General features: G+C 42.1%; 1 protein-coding gene across 2 annotated transcripts in view; it reads left to right on the top strand.

The window, feature by feature from the left end:
- Positions 1 to 14,003, top strand: part of CMBL (carboxymethylenebutenolidase homolog) — an 83,708-nt gene that overhangs the window by 22,746 nt on the left and 46,959 nt on the right. The window contains exons 3-4 of one of the 2 annotated variants that reach the window (XM_029590035.1): positions 7,721 to 7,828; positions 12,558 to 12,700. In XM_029590035.1, coding sequence (XP_029445895.1) covers positions 7,721 to 7,828; positions 12,558 to 12,700 — 251 coding nt within the window. The remainder of the gene's footprint in view (positions 1 to 7,720; positions 7,829 to 12,557; positions 12,701 to 14,003) is intronic. The other variant, XM_029590036.1, reaches the window with a different exon arrangement.

Here is a 14,003-nt window from a genome sequence, read left to right as displayed (position 1 = left end):
GTGTGTGCACACTTCTTCTCCTCACACAAACCTATAGGAATCTCCAGCTCTTCTTTGATTGGGATATGCTAGCAGCCCTGGGCCACCCTCTTCATTTCAGCTGCTGGTAGGTTGGTATCCAGCTGCAACCCATTTTCTTTCTCACTCACACACACACTCACACACTCAAAACCCAGGCAGGCTCCCATTCACATACACACATACACCCATCCCAGGCAGGTTCCCATATATACACACTCACACACATTCTCTCACTCACATGCAGACCAGGCAGGCTGGGTCCATGGGCCATTCCTTCTCTTCTGCTGCCAGCCTGAATCCTCTTTACTGGGGAGAGCAGTTGTTCTGCACCTTCTCCTATATGTTAGCCCTGCGGTAATTCAACACTCGCAATGCTAGCACTTCCTGTATTCTCATCTCGTGCCAACACCAAGCACAAGCATGCTACGCATCGAGACAGATAGGCCAGCCACCATAGCTAATTGGGGGGGAACAGGTTTAAAAAAATTCAGGTGGTTGCCAAAATTTTTAGGAGCTAGGAAAAATTCCATCCTACCCTGTTCAGCATTTTTTTTTGTGTATTTTTATTGTTTTCTCTAATTGTTCCTATTTTTTCTCTTTATTGTATTTTTCTTAATTTGTTCATCTTTATTTTATCATTTTTTAAATCAATTTTTAAAACAACCTTTTACCTTTATTCTCTTGCTTTAACTCTACTTCACCATCTCATCAATCTTTCCTCTCCACTTCTTCCCTATATGCCCCTTCCCCTTCCCTTCCTCACTATTTCTTTTCCCCAGGTGGGCAGCAGCTGTGACCTATCCCCCTGGGTAGAGATCCAGTGACAGCAGCAAGTCCTCCCAGGGTGGGGTCTTGAGGGTGGTAGCCCTTCCTGAGTTGTGGAATACTGCTACAGCTCCTCCCTTGTCTGGGCCCACTGCAGTGGAAGCAGCTCCTGCCCTCGTCCTGCCACAGTGAAAGTGACTCTTCTCCCGAGCCTGCTGAAAGAGATGTGGCTAAATCATGGCATGCTTATGATGACATCACTATGCTCCCTCCCTCCTGAGCTTTCCAGTGCCTCTGTAGCACCAAGCCTAGAAAGCATGCTATATATTTTTTTCTTTCTTGATCAGCTAGCCACTGTTACATTTGTGGACCCTTGGGCTGAGGCAGGATTGGTGCAACCTGCAGGGAAGAGCCCTGCAAGTTCCCACCATCAGCAGGTGGACCTGGACGAGGCAGAGACCCTGCTGGAGCTTCACCTATAATCAGCCCTCATTTACCTTAAGTTGAGTCTTTGGGTGCCAGGGCCAGCTGGTCTATGCTAATGGCTGCAGTGGAGATCCTTGGATAGCAGGGTTGTAGGCAGGCAGAGGTCAAGTGTATCTAGGAACAGGCAGTGGTCAATCTGGGTATCCGTCAAAGAATAGAAGGGGTGGATAGGCAGGGCAGGTGGGCAAGGAGAAGAACAAGAGGACCATGAGGAAGGAGGTGAAGGCAGGAGACAAGACACTAGATTGAAGATAAACTGAAGACACTAGAAGTGAAGATGAGCTGAAGATGAGATGCTGGAACTGAAAACAAGGTGAACACAAGACACTGGAGCAACTCGTGCTATTTCGAGAGTAGGGGACCTGTTGCGGAGGAGAATTGCTTTCAGGGAGCTGCCCCTATATAGGGCAGTGTGGCCCATGTCATCTCTAGGGTCCCTGGGACTTTCCCACCATGGTCCCTTTAAATCTCTGGAGGTGGTGTATGCACGCATGGGTTGTCAGTGGCATCCTGCTGCATGGTGTGACGGAGGGAGAGTGGGGTGGCTGACTGGCAGAGGAGGTGAGTGCAACGGTCCATAGCAGAGGCCCATGGACCACCAAACGTAACAGTCACTGTGCCCCCTGCTCTAGAATGTGTATTTTTAGCTCACTAAATCTCTCTGAATATGTGAGGCCTTGATAGTATTTCTTGCTTCCCACCAGCAGAGGGCCTCTGTGGGCCCCTTAGTCTATTTGTTCATTTCTCCCAGCTATACTTCCTACTGGCAGTTATCTTGTTCCTGTTTGGACCCTGTTATATTCCAGACTCATAGTATATACTTTTGCCAGAGCTTGGTCTTACATTAGTCCTACGTATCACATTCTTATTTTATCCTAGATTACCTTGTCTATCCAGTATTCTTGCTTGGTCCTAGTTTGCTTCATGTATCCAGCCATCTTGAAGTGATTGTACACTGCTGCTGTGGGCATGTTTTGTGTATCCTGGTTTTCCTGCAGTGGTCCTGCCCTGCTTCTGTAGGCGTCTTCATGTCTCCCAGTTTGGGGTTATATATTGCTTTAGTGGGAACTTTTGTGTTTTCTGTTTCTTGTCCAAATCCTGCTGCCCACCAGCACCTGAGGGCTCAACCCAAGAGGAAGGTGGCCAGTGCAGAAGATACCTGTTCTTGTTAGAACCCACCAGCCTCACCTTGTCTGCACACAGGCCACTCAGGACTTTGGGTTAAAACTTCTGGCTGACTACATCATATGAAGCTTTTGATGAATGGACCCATGGAGTGTGGACTGACTTTTTTTTTTTTTTTATTTTGGCTTCAGCCAGTGCCTGTCCAGGTATTTGTCAGATCAAAGTTTTGCACTTTCCCTCTCTTCTGACACAACAGGGTCTGCAGAGACACAGTTGGTGCTGGCATATTCTCCCCAAATTTCAGTTTTTTGTGGCTTTACATGCCTGCCTCTCTTGGTGACATTTTTGGATTTGAAAAAATACCTTGTTATTTTGGTTGGGGGACTCACTGTTGTCTTGTGAAAAAAAAAAAAGTCCCTAGCAACTGCAGGCTTCCCTAGGCTGCTAGAACCTTTGCCTGACATGATTGGATTTTATCAGGTGCAGTGCCTGCTTACTGGGATTTAAATGATAGACAAAATATGTTTTAATCTTTATTTTCAATGAAGCAGATGTGTGCATGTGACACTGACTAAAGTGATCACTCGGTGTAACGTTGAACAACACAAAGAGAGATTGCACTACAGTACTATTTTAGTATTTTCCTTTGCTGACTAGTGCACTGCATGCGCGTATACACACAAAAAACAAAAAAGGGTATAATGCTCTAATATGAGAGTGAATAAGTAGCACAGCCATACACTCGTAAATGAAGTAACAAAATTAATCCACAAAATGGCTGGCTGTACGATTGAGGGTGACTGGCACAGACTGGTGCACACAGACCCAGACAGAGAGAGTTAAAACAGCTTCTCTATCTTGGGTACTGAGATACAACTAGCTACTAGCACTGGGCCCTACTGGACTGGTTCACAGCAATAAGTTTCAAATTTTCATTAAATCACTGCAGCCAGCAACCTGCCTTTCCCAAGAAGAGGGTGGGACAGCACAAACCTCCCTCTTGGTCAATGGCAGTGACAGTGAGATGTTAAATAAAAATTAAAAACTTTTGCAAATGAATACAGCATGACAGCAGCCAAAAGGATTAGAAAGGTTGGAATATTTCTAATCTTGAGCAAAAGCACACTGTTGATTCAGAACACTGAATGAAACACACAGAGCTCAATTCAACAGCTAAGTAACACTTGTCTCCATCGGAAGACAGATTCAAATACAGGTTGAAACAGTCTGCACATACTATAAGAAGAACAGACAGGGCAGTGATTTGCTGATTTAGAAAAATGTTTCACTCTGATATGTTCCCTTACTTTGTCAGTCTGGTTTCCATGACAACAAATCCCAGTTATTCTCTGACCTCACATATGAGACATAGGCATTAGGGCTGGTTGCTATGGAAAAACAAATTAAACTAATACCATATTTCATTTGTGAGATACACTTTCATTTTTGGGGGCCAATGAATCAAACGGGTCCTATTTTCACGAATTAGCCATTCATTTTAAAAGAATACACATCCCCAGAAAAAAATGTTTTTAAACTGTTCTTTTTTTCATTGTAATGTTCTCAGTCTGTCCTCAGTTCTTATCTTTCTTGTCTTTTTGTTCCTTTTTCTACCTCTGCTCTCTGTATTTTCCTCTTTTCAGCTCTCTCTGACTGATATCGTTTCATGCCACTTTAGCATCTTTTTCTCTTCTTTGCCCCTCATTTCCTTTTCCTTCATCACCATTTTCCACTTGTCTTTCTTCTTTCCATCTCTCCCCATATTTCTTATAACATTGCTCTAATCCCATTTTCTTCTGCTTGCCCTCCCAGCAGAGAGGCAGCGTTGGTAATATGCCCGGCAGGGACACCAACTGAGTGTGTGATCATTGTTTCCACAGCCTCTTTTCCTCCTTTATGCAAGGCACATACTTTTCTAAACTCTAGGTGTGTGCTGCTGGTGAGGAGAGGCCATAGGAACAGGGCTTGCACTCTCTACCAATATCCCTGTGGTTCTGGAAGGCTATGAAGAAGAGGAATGGGTGTCATGCTTCTGCTCAACATCAAAGCCAGGAGACCTGGCAGGGAATTTGAGAGGGGGGAGAGAAGCAGGCATCCTGGGAGTCTCCCAGAAGATCCAGGAGACATGGGCTGTCTGGAATGGTCAGCAATGCTTCTAAATACTGGACTTCCTAGATACCCTAACACAGAGTTTCCTGGTCCTGGGGAACCCCTAGCCAGTTGGATTTTCTGGATATATGCAATGAATATGCATGAGATACATTTGCATGTATTGCCTCCCCTTAACCAAGTCACTCGTGGATTCCTGCCCCCCCCCCCCTCTATATCCTCCATGCCTTTCTCATTCCTTCTCCCCTCTGTCTTTCCTTTCATATTGTCAACCTCGGTCCCATTTCTTCCTTTAAGCCTTTCTACTCACTGTCAGGCCGATACAGTAAAGTTCGCGGGAGAGCGGGCGAGCGCCCGCTCTCCCGGTGCACGCACAGGCCAGTGTCTTGTGCGCATGATTCAGTAAACCAAAATATTTAGATTAGGGCCGGCGGTAAAAAGAGGCGCTAGGGACACTAGCGCATCCCTAGCGCCTCTTTTTGGATAGGAGAGGCGGCTGTCAGCAGGTTTGACAGCCGACGCTCAATATTGCTGGCGTCTGTTCTCAAGTCCGCTGACAGCCACGGGTTCGGAAACCGGATGCTGGCAAAATTGAGCATCCGGTTTTCAACCCGCGAGCCGTGGGCTGATTTTAAATTTATTTATTTATTTTTACTTTTTTTTAACTTTTGGGACCTCAGACTTAATATCGCCATGATATTAAGTCGGAGGGTGCACAGAAAAGCAGTTTTTACTGCTTTTCTGTGCACTTCCCCGGCGCCGGCAGAAATTAGCGCCTACCTTTGGGTAGGCGCTAATTTCTTAAAGTAAAATGTGCGGCTTGGCTGCACATTTTACTTACTGTATCGCTCGGGAATGATTAATAGGGCCATCAACATGCATTTGCATGTTGCGGGCGCTATTAGTCTCTGGGGGGTTGGACGCGCATTTTCGATGCACTATTACCCCTTACTGAATAAGGGGTAAAGCTAGCGCGTTGAAAACACGTGTCCAAATGCCGGTTAACAGTGCGCTCCATCGGAGTGCACTGTACTGTATCAGCCTGTTTGTTGGTGCAGTTCTCCCAGTGGCAGAGCACGTGGCAGTAACGGGAAATGTTTCTCACCACTGTGATAACCCAGCTTTCCTCAGTGTAGAACAGAGGCTGTAAAAATTCTGATAGCTGAAATCAGCCCCCCCACCTCTTTCCGCACATTCTTACAAAGGGCAGCAATGGGATTTACAATTGGTCCCTATCTTCTCTACCTCTGCTAAATATGCAGAGTGCAGTTAGAGGCTTCTAATGGGTGTAAATGGCCCCTCTCTGTCCCTCCTCCCCCTGGTCTGCAGAAATGTGGCGTGCAGTTTTCGGGACCAAATTAGACCCTATTCACTCTCCTGGCTTGTGGCAGCATTGTGCTCATTGTTTCCTAACTGAACTGTTGTGCATCCCTTCTGGAGGATCCTCTAGGATGGTCTCATGGACCCCAGGGAACCACTGCCATACGCTAACCTGTGATATGGAAAGCCTTGCTCAGGGTCCCAGTGATGTGAAGTATAGGGATACAGAGAAGAAAGTACTAGGATTTTGGCATCATTCAAAGCTCTGATTTTGGTGAGCAGTTTCCCACTGCTGCATCCATGCTCAACAATGACCCCTGCTGGTCAAGAGAGATGATCATTTCCTCTGAGACTGTAGGTCTCTGCCTTAAGGCCATTAGGTGGTGTGCCATGAGTGATGTAGAGAAGCAGTAGTGGTCTGAGCGTGTTCCCAAAAATGTATATGTTTGTAAACATTTATTATTTATTTATTTATTTATTTAAATGATTTATATACCGGAGGTTCCTGTATAGTATACATATCACCCCGGTTTACAAAGAACAGTAACTATCGCTAAAAAATATAGCGGTTTACATAGAACATAGAACATAATAAAAGAAGTTTTTACATTGAACAAATCTAAGTAAGCAAAGTTTTTACATTGAATAAATTAATTGAAGCAAATAGTGTATGATATTTAACCGTTAATAAACAAGCAGTTAATAAATCAATGAATAACATGGAAAAATGTGAAGTCAATATGAGTATATGTATGTAGTATGTATGAATTCAGCATGTGTAAATTTCTGATTGAATAAAATAATAGATCTGAATAAAACGTTGTGGGCTTGAAAATACTTTTCTTTGTGTTCTTGGCTCTAGGGGAAAGCTTGTTTGAACAGCCAAGTCTTAAGTTTCTTTTTAAATGTAGGGTGGCATGTTTCCAAACGAAGGTCTGGAGGGAGCGAGTTCCAAAGTGATGGGCCAGCTGTGGATAATGCACGTTTCCTCAAAATGGATTTCGCCGGTTGTGTGATTAGTCTGTTTTGATAGGCGCTTCTGGTTGGTTTCACGGATGTGTGTAATCGAATTTGAAATGTTAGGTTGAGAGGTGCGATGTTGTGTAAGGCCTTATGAATCATCATTAAAGATTTGAACTGGATCCTGTATTTAATCGGAAGCCAGTGGAGATGGTGGAGAATAGGGGTGATATGATCTCTTTTTTTGGCATTTGAAAGAATTCTTGCAGAGGCATTCAGGACCATCTGAAGTGGTTTGATGGTACATGCTGGAAGGCCTAGGAGGAGGGAGTTACAGTAATCAAGCTTTGGGAGAATGATGGCTTGTAAGACCATGCGGAAGTCTCTGTAAAGGAGGAGAGGTTTGAGTTTCTTTAATGTTTGAAGTTTAAAGAAACATTCTTTTGTTGTGTTGTTGACGAATTTGTTGAGGCAGAGTTTGCTGTCTAAGATGACTCCCAGGTCTCTAACTTGTTGCGAGGTGGAGAGCCCTGCGGTGTCCGGATGTTGGTTAGTGGTAGAAAGTGAGGAGAGGGTATAGTTTTCCGGTGAAATGATGAGGATTTCAGTTTTGTTTTTGTTTAGAACCAAGTTGATGCTGGTGAGTAGATTGTTGATAGCTAACAGACATTTATTCCAGAATGATATGGCTTTTTGTAGGGAATCTTCTATAGGGATGAGGATTTGAATATCATCCGCGTATAGGTAATGTCTTAGCTTAAGGTTAGTAAGAACATCTCCATATATAGGTCATTATCTAAGCTTAGAATTTCAAATATATTTAGTATAAGCAAAATTGTGTCTTTGAATAGCCATTAGGGAATGAAATGTACAATAAAATGTTTTAAATACATGTTTTAGGAGATTGTTGCATAAGATTGTCTTTCTTATATAGAGCTATCTGCCCAGACTTTTTTGTTGGGAAAGAACCTTGGAATCCAACTGATGACAGAGCCACCTTTGCCGAATGGCTGAAAACCCGACCAGCAACGAAAACAAATAAGTAATCTGTACATTTACTCTATTTCATGTACACTGTGAAATGTGGTGGTACAAAAAGTGTGGCCTACTATCTATTTAAGAAATAGTACCTGCAGCAGTGGGAATTACAGAAGGGGATTGCTCATTATGACTGATGTCCTGAGGCGATGGTAAGGACATCTAGTGATACAAAAAAGATGATTATCTAACAATGCCTACTGCCGAAGGTACTATTGTTATTTGAAAACAGAATTTAAAACCATATTTTTAATACTCCTTATCCATATGAACACTATTTTTTGTTAAACTGTCATATTAGTAGCAAGATTCATTGGACTTACTGAAGCTGGCTACTGATTGGTCAGCTCTAGTTCTCATTTTCTTTCAAACTTCCTCAAGGGTTTTCCCCATTTTGGGGTTAATTTTCAAAGGGGTTTATGGGGGGGGGGGGGGGGGTTTGGACGTTGTATGCTAGGGATCAGATCTCTGTCTGCAAATTCTGTTCCTGTAACATTTTTATTAGATATGGTGACCTTTAACTCTGCAACTCCTAATTGTGGAAGAAGGGCCTCATGAAACTATGGAGCCCATAGGGTTGCTCAGCAAGAGGTTGGAGTTACAGCGTGTATGTATGGGAGGGTGAATATTTAAATGGAAAGTGGATAAACTGAGGAGCTATAAACCCCGAAGCTGCTGCTTTGGGGTTTATTTGAGTTTCCCTCAAATTTGAGTTTCCCTCAAATTTCCTCTCTCTCTCTCCCCCTGCCACATCCCATAAAATATACAACAGAGAAATGACTTGTACCCAAGGAAAACGGCCCTTCTCAATCCATCCCCACAGGGTAAGAGATAGACATTAATTCTGTTGCATTGGACAAGCTGCAGTTCATTGAAGGAATAGAAATATTTGGAAAAACGGTGAATTTGATTCAAATGGCAAATATAAGAAGGTCCATTGGACTGGAGACAGAGCCTTGGGCATGCACCTGGTGCCATTAGAATGCAATGTGCTGGTTTTACTGCAGGTGTGTCCAATTAGAGAGGAGTCTGCATTATTCTTATCTCCCTTGGCTCATTGAACACTAGGGGTGTGCATTCGTTTCTAACGTATTTCTCATCAGCAACGTATAGAGCCCTATTCGTTGCATTCGTGGGGAAGCAAAAACGTACCGCGATTCCCCACGAATACACCGAATCCGCTGAATTATTCGGCCGTCTAAAGGACCCAACTTAAACAAATCCCCCCACCCTCCTGACCCCCCCCTAAAACTTACCAAAAGTCCCTGGTGGTCCAGCGGGGGGTCCGGGAGCCATCCCCTGCACTCACACCCTCGGCTGCCGGTTTCAAAATGGCGCTGATAGCCTTTGACCTACTATGTCACAGGGGCTACTGGTGCCATTGGTCAGACCCTGTCACATGGTAGGAGCACAAGATGGCGCCGATGGCCATGTGACAGGAGCTGACCAATGGCACCGGTAGCGCCTGTGACATAGTAAGGGCAAAGGCTATCTGTGCCATTTTGATTACTGGCAGCCGACGGCCCGAGTGCAGGAGATTGCTCCCAGACCCCCGCTGGACCACCAGGGACTTTTGGCAAGTCTTGGGGGACCCTCTTGACCCCCACAAGACTTGCCAAAATTCCAGCGGGGTTCCGGGAGCAATCTCCTGCACTCGGGCTGTCGGCTGCCAGTGGTAAGAGCACAAGATGGCGCCGATGGCCATGTGACAGGGGCTGACCAATGGCACCGGTATCACCTGTGACATAGTAGGTCAAAGGCTATCGGCGCCATTTTGAAACCGGCAGCGAGGGTGTGAGTGCAGGGCTTGGTCGGATCCCTCCTAGTAGTAGCAGTATCCTGACGAAGTTTTAGATCAAACTAACATCAGCAGGCTCTGTTCCATGTGCAGTATCACCTCATGGTTTTGACAGTGCAGCACTTTCCTGAGATGTCTTACAAACAGCTTCAGTTAATAATTTACAATAGGAAATCATTGAATCTGTTACGATAAGTCACAGTCAGTCAAAGGTTACTCCTGGTGCTGGAGATGTTAGCAAAGGCTGCTCAGTAACCACTTCAGCTTGGTGTTTCTGGCTGCTGTATACCTAATGCTAATAAATAAGACAGTTGGTTTTCTGCTAACAACTGAGATAGTCTTATGAGAAGAGCTAATATTGTTATCCTCAGAGCACTGGGAGATGGATGTGAATACTATTGACATTTTTATGTAAGACATTTGGAGAAGAATGGGGGGGATTATAACAGAAAATGTTTGTGCCATTTAATATTTGTAAGATATGAAGCAATATGATTTTGGATCATTCATCTTTGTTTTGCATTGTTTAGGCCTAATGAACATTGAATTAAAAAAAAAAAAAGAAAGATCATGATTATGAATAACAGAACTTTATTTCCTTATTCTGGGGTGAATTGGGTAGGAAGAACAGATTGCAATATCCTATAAAAAGGAAGCTCCTTAAGGTGTTAGGAACATTTCTATATAGAAAAATTTAAAAGTGAACTAAAAACCTGGCTATTCATAAATGCATATACTTTAACTTAAAAACACAGAATATAGGGAGCCACAAAGACAAGAAGGACAAAAGACAATTGTAGCACAAACAATAAATCAACTGAGAGAACACAGGATTCTCAAACAACCTATAGACTTAGATGTGACAATTATCACCCTTATCCACAATGTCACATACTCTATGCCTATGCCTAATTCCATAGGTCCAAGAAATCACCATTAGATAGATGGTAATTTAATACGGACAAGCAATTACCAACACTGTAACGAATCGTTTTGTTTCTGATTTTTTGCTGAATTTTAACTATCAATGTCACTTTATAAACCATTGTGATCTATACATGGAATGATGGTATATGAAATGTTTAAATACATAAATATAGCGCTGAACTCTATATACAGACGTTTTGGATTCATTTATAAGGAAATATATTTTGCATTTAAAATATCTGAAAGTGTGAAATGTTGATAGCATTTACCACCCTTTTCTAATCATGGTTAAGTAATTTTTGATTGTACACTCATTAACTCCTTATACAAATACTTATCACCAATTATGCCTCCACTGTAGCAGGGTTCACATTTAAAGAACTAGCATAGGTGTCCCCTGGGAAAAAGTCCTCAAGCAACAAAGTCATTTCCGTTAGAAACTGATCAGCTTAACCAGAAGCTGCTATCTGAGATACTTAAAAAGCAATTAAGGTCTGGATTTTCTAAGGTCGCAGACCTTAGAAAATCCGGTGATAACAGGGGACGGGGTGGCGAAGCGGGGGGTGGGCCTGCGAAAGCCAGCAGCAATTGCTGCCGGCTTTCGCACCCAATAGCGCCATCGTAAAAGGTGGTGCTATTGGGCGCGAAACTGGCGGCAAAAAGGGCCCTTACCTTTTCGCTGTCAGCGACATCTTTGCAGAGATGGCCCCGGTGCCGCCCTGACTCTTCCGGGGCTGACTCCGCCCCCATTTAGTGATCACATGCGAAAGTGCGATCGCTTTTGAAAATGACCCCCTAAGATGTCTCTCTGACTTTAATGGGATGTTTGAGATTATTATTTAGGTATTAATTTAGTTTATTTCCTTCTTGTACTGCATTTACAACATAAAATCAGTTGTTTACATAAAAATAAATCCAGTCCAATGCATAAAATTCAATCTACAAAATCTTAAAAAAAACCCCTAAGCTGCAATCATTAGAGACAAGGTCTTCCAAGGCCTGATGTTGTATATGATCAGTAGGGGGGGGGGGGGTGTCACTTTTAGATATTTTATATAGATATAGAAGGATAATTTTTTATTTATACATATTTCCCATACATTTCATGAAAAAGACTTGAAAGTGAAATCATATGAGAGAAATTTTTTTTAAAAGTATTCAATTCACCAGCGAAAGAGAGAATAATTATCATAGTCTCATACATTTCAAGTCCTCTATATAGAGAGATTCCAACATTACATCGTCAGGAAAACATTTCCCATTAAAGGAAGAGAAGAAGTAAAGGACTAGCAAGAGGGGTCATATACAATATTGAAGGATAATTTAATAGTCAAGTTTAGCATCACTTTTCCTGCATTCAGTGCAACCACAAAGCATTTCCTTTCTCTGCTACTTGTATCCCAAACCACAAAGGAGTTGGGGAATAGGGGGTGGAAGAAGAACATGAACACAGTAGAATTATATCCAAGTTTAGTTGGGTCAGGATGCCATATCAAATTAAGGGCTGTGGTACAGTGGAAAGAACCATGGCAGTGAACTGTTGTTGAAAAGGTAAACAGAATTCAGCATGTCTGGAAAAGGACCGTAGTTAAAAAGGTCATGGTGACCAAATAAAGCAAGGCAATGATAGACAAATCAAAGCTTTGCAATGCATCTTGACATAGCCAGACATCCTCTGAAGTCAGATAAGCCAGTTCTAGATCTAGAAGGCATAGTCATAAGGTAGCACGAACTCATTATACTGTCTAGCAATCAAATGGTAGCCAAACATGAACTAGATACCAACAATGACCAGCTAAGTTTTGCCTATGATGACCACATATAAACCACTAGCACTGAGACAGTACTCCAGGTTAAAAACTAGTTTAATGTTAATATAGCATTTAGCTTCACTGATGAAGACTCGTATGTTTGAACTCAAAATGGCGGCTTTGTTTTGTAATTGTAGAAGTGCCAGTTCTCATTCTTATAGGACTTATCACTGATATTTTTAATTTTTATGGTTTAGGGAAGCTGAAGTTGTCCTGAAGTACCTGAAGGAAGAGTGCAATGCAAAGAAGTTTGGGATTGTTGGCTTTTGTTGGGGTGGAATTGCTACTCATCATTTGATGCTGAAGTACCCTGAGCTAAAGGCTGGGGTGTCAGTGTACGGTAAGCTATAGGCACACTTACTCAAGTATGCCTGTACTTCATCAACAGTGTTTTATATACACACACATCTGTGAAGATACCACAGCCTATTTTTCTAACTAGTGTCTTAGGATTTGAATCTGCAACTTTCTAGTTTCAGTTCACAACTTTACCACTGAGTTAAAGGAGCAGCTACTCTAGCTGACCTGATAGGAGAACTTCAGGCTGGCTGCTCATATCCATTCTATTACAGTTTCATTCAGTATAGCACATATGGGCACACTGCATCTTTTCTGCATACAGAGTGCCAATTCAGCTTAATGCAAAACACAACTGTCCATCTTAATCCTTTCCTAGGCATAAACTGCCCATAGGGTGCATATTTTTATGAAATGGCAAAATGGCTATTGGTTTGAAATTAAAAGGCTTGTTTCAGATGGGATGTTCCCGATTTAAAGGAAAGTTTATGGAATTGAAAGTCTGGGCAGTAAATTGCTCAACTCTTGAATTAATGGATTACAATAATCTATAATCCTCCTAGCAGGCTTTGCTGGCAATACCATCACATTCTACTTGAAAATGATGGAAACCAAGTGGAAAGCTTTTTATTGTTATGCCCAGCAGCTTGAAATGAGATTCTTTTAGAACTCTGACTGAAAACTAGCTTTCTTCTACTGAGGAAGAATATTAAAAATTTAGATTTTTCATTAGGTCATTGATCCATATTTTAAATTGAATTTTATTTTAATTTTATGCTGATTTGTACTGATATGTTTGCACTTGTGCAGTTAGTTTGTAATCCGCTCCAAGCATTCATGTAGATAAGGAAGAATATTAAGAGAAACAAAAAATAGATCTCTCTCTCTATATATATATATAATATACATACACACCCACACACATCATCTATGCTGCACTACCATACTTTCTGGAGACGTTTGCATGTCCGTATAGCAAAGTATTTATTTATTTCATTTATTTACATTTTCTTATAACCAACTGTTTCCAACAAAATCAATCAACGCGGCTCCCAATTAAAATATTCACAATTTTTGTTAAAAGGAAACATAAAAGCACAAACAGCTTATTATTATAAACTAATCATGAAGACTTAATCTTTATTATAAAATTGCATAAACAAATGTCTTTTAACATTTTCCTGAACTGTAGCTAGTCTATTTCATGCCTACTACCCTCTTGCATCTTATTCTAACTGTTCAGACCTATAAAAGGGGGAGCACTAGCCCAGGTCTCTTGTAACCTATAATTTCTCAGAGCCGGAACAAACAAATGTATTTTGGTCCGTAATGTATGCAAAGACATT

This window comes from Rhinatrema bivittatum, chromosome 2 (genome assembly GCF_901001135.1).
Source record: "Rhinatrema bivittatum chromosome 2, aRhiBiv1.1, whole genome shotgun sequence".
Taxonomy (NCBI): Eukaryota; Metazoa; Chordata; class Amphibia; order Gymnophiona; family Rhinatrematidae; genus Rhinatrema; species Rhinatrema bivittatum.
Note: the sequence above shows the minus strand (reverse complement) of the source record. Positions and strands in the feature narration are given on the sequence as shown.